The 6656-nt window shown below is 40.5% G+C and overlaps 1 protein-coding gene across 1 annotated transcript; it reads left to right on the top strand.

Moving 5' to 3' along the window:
• Positions 1 to 5390: 5390 nt before the first annotated feature.
• Smp_073540 (putative prefoldin subunit) lies at positions 5391 to 6195 on the top strand (the record flags this gene model as incomplete). The annotated part of the gene is made up of 2 exons (XM_018793212.1): positions 5391 to 5774; positions 5817 to 6195. The coding sequence occupies 2 exons, from the start codon at positions 5391 to 5393 to the stop codon at positions 5988 to 5990; spliced, it is 558 nt and encodes a 185-aa protein (XP_018647747.1). The 3' UTR covers positions 5991 to 6195.
• Positions 6196 to 6656: the final 461 nt, after the last annotated feature.

Genomic DNA, 6656 nt, shown 5'->3' with positions numbered 1-6656 from the left:
CACTTAAGACTGATCGTTTGAGAGAATAATACATAAAACAGATATTATCGTATGTGTTTCGTTTTTGTTTCATTGGCTCGTAAGTTACTTCAGTTCTCTGCTACTGCCCCCAAATGCCCTGGTACGACCGAGAGTGGGGAGAGTCTGCTCTCCCTCTCGAAATGCTCTCACATGGCCAGCGAATATATAGCCTCTGCCAGGTTAAGTCCTACTCACTGCCTTCTCGTGGTGGGGATGTTGTTTACGAAATTGAGAGGACGAAAAGCGAATGTCCGGCGCTTTAACCAGGTCGGTGGACACCGCGAGTCCACCTAGGGGAGTTGGAAAACCCTGATTCCAAACCAATGGTGTACATGGGCTCCAGTATCCTGAAGGAACAAATGGCGTACGAATCAATCATTGATCACCGGCTACCATGGGATTGCATCTCCTTCCTTGTACCAATATTTATGTGTGTAAATAAATAAATAAATCAGTTCTCTACTACATATTTTAAACTCGTTTGTACATTCAGAGCCGGTAGGAATTTTATCTGTGCTACAAATTGTACAGAATAATAAAGGTCATCTGACGTTTTATCCTTACCACCAATGACTATTATCTCATAGTGCACTCGTCAGTATGACGTGGAAGATCATATCAACTTAGAAACGTCAGAAATCCTGAATGTTTATTCTGTTAAGCTGAATCCAATATTTACACAAAAGGAAAGTACCATCACTACAGTAGCAACTGAAGGCTTGAAGAAGATTCACATAGCTCCTAGAATTATGTTAGGAGAACTGATGTCAGACAAGTTAAATACTGGCACTATTCATCCAATAGCCATGAGTAAATGTGCACTGACCATATATACGGAGATGTGCATGGTTTTTACGCATACACTTGACCTCTGGCGTAGTTTCTGATTTTGTCCAAGGTTATTGAACGTCTGAATAATTACTAAGTAAAATCGTACATAAAACAAACCTTTTTCACTACCTAATACAATATTCATCACTAATTACGGAAGATTATACTCAAAAAAGATTGTTCGTCTGAGTATAATGACACCTTTTTGTTGATAGGCATAATTGGTTATAGTGTTCTTTATTTATGCGTATTTTGAACGTTGATAGACGTTTATCCTTACTTTGATGTTTGATAGAACAAAGTCATTGAGCTGAAGTTATCTTGTGACCCAACCATTTCAGTCAATGAAGATTCACAACCTCATCAACTGATTTACCATCATTCTCTAATACTCTGTATTTAACCTCACGAATACTTACCCGGTGATCGCAGCAGATGCGAGCAACATTCCTAAGATATCTGTGATCAAATACTAGTAACTTGCGAGTATCTTCTACTCTTACTTGTCACGTTTCTCAGCCGTAAAGTAGTACACATCGGACTGCTGAGCAGTATACTCGTCGCTTAATTGGTAGACGAATATCTCGCATTCGCCATAGGTGACGTAAGTTGGCAAAAGCCAAACGAACTTTTTGAATCAGTGAACAAATTTCAACAGACACCAACTTATTAGGACTGGTCAGACTTCCGAGATAAGTGAAGTTGTCGACACGTTCGACTACTTCACTCCCTATCCTTAGTTCGGGAGTTGATGCAGTCCAGTCCTCGAGAAACAATTTACATTTAGAGGAGGCGAAACGCATTCTAAATATCCTGGAGTTATTACTCAGTTCTAACAGAAGACTGCATTTTGCCAGCGTGTTCACCAAATAGGACTATTTCATCTGCGTATTCCAAGTCGACAAGTGAACCTCATGGTGGGAGATCAATTCCTATAAATTCAGTCGACGAGAGTGTTATTTCCAGCAATAGGTCTATGATTAAGTTAAAGGAAAATTGGGATAGTGGACAGTCTTGTCGGACACCACTCGAAGTTGCAAAAGTTCCCATTCAACTGGTAGTGTTCGAGTAAAGAGCCTTCATGAGGTTAACATACTTCTGAGGTACGCCTTTCAATGACAGACATTGCAACACATCCTCTCGGTCAACAGAGTCAAATGATGCTTTTGAGTCAAGAGAGACTATCACTGTTGGACGCCGATAAACATGTCTGTGTTCTAAAACCTGACGAATGGTGAATATGTGGTCGATGCAGCCACGACCAGGTCTGAAGCCAGCCTGATTTTCTAGTGTTTGCAGTTCACGAGTCTTAGTTAGGCACCCGATAATTATTGAGGCTAGTATTTTAGATGCTCTATTAGTCAGACTAATCCCTGTATGGTTGTTATTACAGGATTATTTTGAACGCATCTTATATATTGAGACAATCCGAGATTGTGACCAGTCGGATGGGATTACGTCCAACTCCCAGATTTTTGCTGAAATATTGGCCAACGTAATCGTGCTGGGGAGTCCTATAATATGACGAAACGGCCGTCCAGAGCTTCCAGGTTTTCCATGGTGGTCTAGCTTCAATTGACTCCTGATTTCAACTATGAAAAAAGTAATAGCTTCAATCGGACCATCGTATTTAAAGACCTTCAGAACCAATTCCTCTGGACCAGCTGTTTTCCCCTTTTTTTAGATTAGCTATAGCCTTTTGTTCCATTCAGACTATTTTGAAATGGTGGGTTACTGTAGAGTAGCTGAAGGCCAGCTTAACTGCTCCTTAAAGTGTTCCTCCCGTTATTCTAAACGTCTGAGCTGAGAGCAGATGAGAGTCTCATCTTTTCCTGAGATTGTCTCTCTATCAAACGACTTCTTAATTCCAGTTTCTTTAGTTTGGAGACTTGTCTGATTTTTCCTACCGCCGCGTTCCCTTTCTATCTCTTTTGCTTCGTTGCACACCAGTCCTCACCATCGTTTCGTAGACTTTTGGTTAACCTAGATCCAGCAGGAAACTTCTAGAAATATCGATCGCAAGTCTCGGTCGGTTTCCAACGGAAAAAATAGCCGGACCTCTCAAGTCATTGACAACCCTCCGGAATCCCATAGTATGCTCGGCGTGACTGTGGTAACTACTCCAACAAACGGTGAGGAATGTGTACAGGTTGTAAGCGAAACACGACATAACGATGTCAAAGTGAATCCTCCCCCCATCAAAGTAGTTGAGAAGACTGATCACAGCGACAGGTCAGTTATTTTTCATAGAATCAAGGTGAGTGAAAGCTCTGAACCGAAAGCCCGTTTCGAGCATGACATCGTGTTGATAATGCAGCTACTTATTCAAGTTATGCCTTCAAATGTCTCCGTAGTCACCTTGCTAAAAATGTATAGACTAGGTTGCCTGGCGAATTTGAAGCCTATTCAATCCAGACTGTTTAAAGTAGTATTCAAATCTCCCAATGAATGTGACTTAATTTTACAAACTATACATAAATTAAACGGTTCAGGAGTTTTTTTCCGTCAGGTCGACCGTGTAAAAAGACAGGAAGCCGAAAGAAGAACTACAGCTTAGATTAGACGCTGGCGAAAAAGACCTAAAAATTGCTTATTTTCTGGTTGTGAGGCTTCGACAGAGAATGATGCCGAAGCCACTCTGGGTGGACCACGTGGCCATTAAAATAGGCTTCGGATCTGTTAGACCAATGTCCGAAGAGGTGTACAGATTGAGTCCACTGAGTCAGATATAATCGCAGTCACAGAAACTTGGCTGACACAGTCTATAGATAGTAAGGAACTCGATCTTGAGGGCCGACAGAATACAGAAGCGTAAAGAAGGGGGTGTAACTCTATTCATTAAGAATGTCATTCCATTTACAATTATCGACAGTATGTCTCACGAGTGTGAGACGTGTGAATTAGTTAGTTGCCGCTTGAAATGCAAAGAGCCGCTGATCGGTTTGATCTATCGCAGTCCAAGCTGTGAGGTAAATGAGGTCCTGCTAAGCAGTCTCAACACTTGGTCACAAAATGGTCGATGTCTAATCCCAGGGGACTATTATACACCCATGGTAGACTGCGGAAATCTGCGAACTGAATCGTCAGATAATCCCTTCGACCATGAACTGGTTGATGCTCTTATCACATGTGCCATAGTGCAACATGTGAAAGAAGCGACTAGGTACTAGGAGCTGTTTAAGTACTTTGAAGAAAACCGGATCCTTATGAAGAAGTAGCACGGTTTTAGAACAGGTTATTCTTGTCTCACTAACTTATCAGTCGCTCGTGAAAGCTCGTGCGCTCTTGAGGACCAAAAGTTACTTGTAGACGTAGCCTACATCGACCTCAGCATAGCTTTCGACAAAGTTCCGCATAACCGGCTGTTATATAAGCTAAGGAATGTCGGGATTCGAGGCAATCTATTGATGTGGATAAAAGACTTCCTAGTTGGGCGTCAATAAAAAGTACATGTAAACTTCAAGTTGTCTAGATGAGAAATTGTGCTCAGTGGAGTCTTCCAGGGTACAGCTTTGGGGCCAGTGTTATTCCTCTTGTACGTAAATGACCTCCCTCGTCTACTGTCGTCATCGGTCTTGCTATATACTGACGATGTCAAGATATGGAGAGCAATACAAAGTAAGGGTGATAGCTGAGAACTCCAAAAGGACCTGGAGAAATTATCTGAATGGTCCCAAACCTGGCAGTTGCCGATAAATACTTTCAAGGGTAATGTGATGCATATTGGTCATCAAGGTACAGATACATTCATGATGAATAACACTGAACGACCTATTGTCCAGAAACACAATGACTTAAGAGTTATCGTTAGCCAAGATTTAAACACTATTGCACAATGTCATGCAATGGTCGCCAAAGGTTTTAGAACTTTCTGGTCAATACGTAGAGCTTTTAGTCATATCGACGCTAAAAAGTTTTTGACTTTGTATACAGTTTTCGTGCGTCCTGAACTTGAGTGCTGCATACAAGCAGCTAGCCCCCGCCTAAAAAAGATAGTGAACTTTTGAAAAGGGTTCAGAGAACAGCAACTAGGCTGATTCCCGGGATAGCGAAGCTCCCGTATGGTACTAGACTGACCAAGCTAAACCTATTCCCGCTGTCATATAGAAGAATCAGAGGCGACTTGATTACAGTTTTCAAATTGCTTAGTGATAAATTTTTCACCTACAATGCTCTCATTTTTCTTGTCTTCCAAAACGGAAAACTTACGAGGACACTCCAAATTTGTTCACAAGCCTAGGACAAATTACTTGTCAGCTGACTACCGACTTTCCCATCGAATCATCAACGAGTGGAACTCATTACCTCAGCAAGTGGTTGAGGGTCCATCCCTCGACTTTTTCAAAAGAAAGTCGGATAAAATGAGTGACCATCATCGCCAAGACTAACGCTGGCCTTCAAGTCTCCTGTCCTTTCCAAACTGTAACTGGAAATGTTACACCATAATTTCTTCTATCCTCAACTAGTTCGTGTAAATATTGTATTCTCAGAAAGAAAAGCAAAAATGACCCTCAATACACAGACACAGATAATGAGGAATGAATGATATGCTTATTCTTTCAAGCAAAGTTGGCTTTGTTATTGGATTTCAAGATGATTCTGGAGCGAAATTTGAAGTTTACGTTACCGTCCTTGGGATGACGTCTGGAACTGTTAGTATCAAAGAGTTGACCATCCCACAGCTTCAAGATCTTGCACGGCAATTCGAGCAAAAAGTTCAATTTATATCTGCTTCTATACAGCAACTCAAGTCTCTACAGGCTCAGTTCGTTGCCTCCAAAAATTGTCTGGGCGAGCTTAACCCCGAAAGAGAAAATACAAATATTCTTGTCCCTTTAACTTCAACCTTGTGTGTTCCTGGGAAACTTTCTGATGCTTCGCATGTGCTTGTGGATATTGGAACTGGGTACTATGTTGAAATGGTTTGTTGAATTTATAAACGACACATAACATAACTCTTGCAGACCGTTCCAGAAGCTGAAAGCCACTTTTGCCGTCGAGTAGAATATATCAATAAACAAATAAGGAAGATTTTGCCTGTTTTGGAGGAAAAAACACAAGCACATAAGTCCATTTCAGACGTTCTGGATGCTAAAATTCAAGAGTTTATTAAAGTTCGAACAGCAGCGTGTCCTTGAATTGTTGACGTATGCTTTTTAGGCTCCTTTTCATTAGGATCCATCCATCTTATGGTTTTTGTGCTTACAGCGAACGTTCATGCTTGATTGTGTATTCCATTATTGACAACTCAGAGTGTGTTTTGTTGTCCGGGACATAGTGTCTCCTAACAATGTCAATATCTGGAAAACTAAAAGCCTTGTAAATACATATTCTGGTTTTCTGCTTGAAATGATTTTTAAGCTAACTACCAATATGTTGGTATCAACAATTTAGCTGAAAGCTTATGAACAATCTTACTTTACTCCAAGACTAGAGTGTTTGAATTTAACATCTAACTAGGATACTGTGAAGCATAATTAAATCCTTTAGGAGTGTCCTAAATAAGTTTATCACGCAAAGTCATGCGCTTAGATGTCATGTCAGTTGGAAAATTTGATGTATGACTGCGCACTCATTTTAGTTTTCATCATGTTCACTTTGTTGTTTTCGCAGTGTCTGGTACATATGTAAATATTAGTAGTCGAAATTGACAGTTCTAAACATATCTCTATACTTTGCCTAAAAATTATAAGCTTTAAATTTATTCGGAATGGATTTTTGTTAGGATCGACGGTTATTTTATTGTCTTGACCCAAAATAATTTTGGTTATGTCCCCATCCCCAACTCTAACCTATTTAAGTAT

Source organism: Schistosoma mansoni, chromosome 1, assembly GCF_000237925.1.
Source record: "Schistosoma mansoni strain Puerto Rico chromosome 1, complete genome".
Lineage (NCBI taxonomy): Eukaryota > Metazoa > Platyhelminthes > Trematoda > Strigeidida > Schistosomatidae > Schistosoma > Schistosoma mansoni.
The sequence above is the reverse complement of the archived record's forward strand: the minus strand, read 5'-3'. Positions and strand labels throughout refer to the sequence as shown.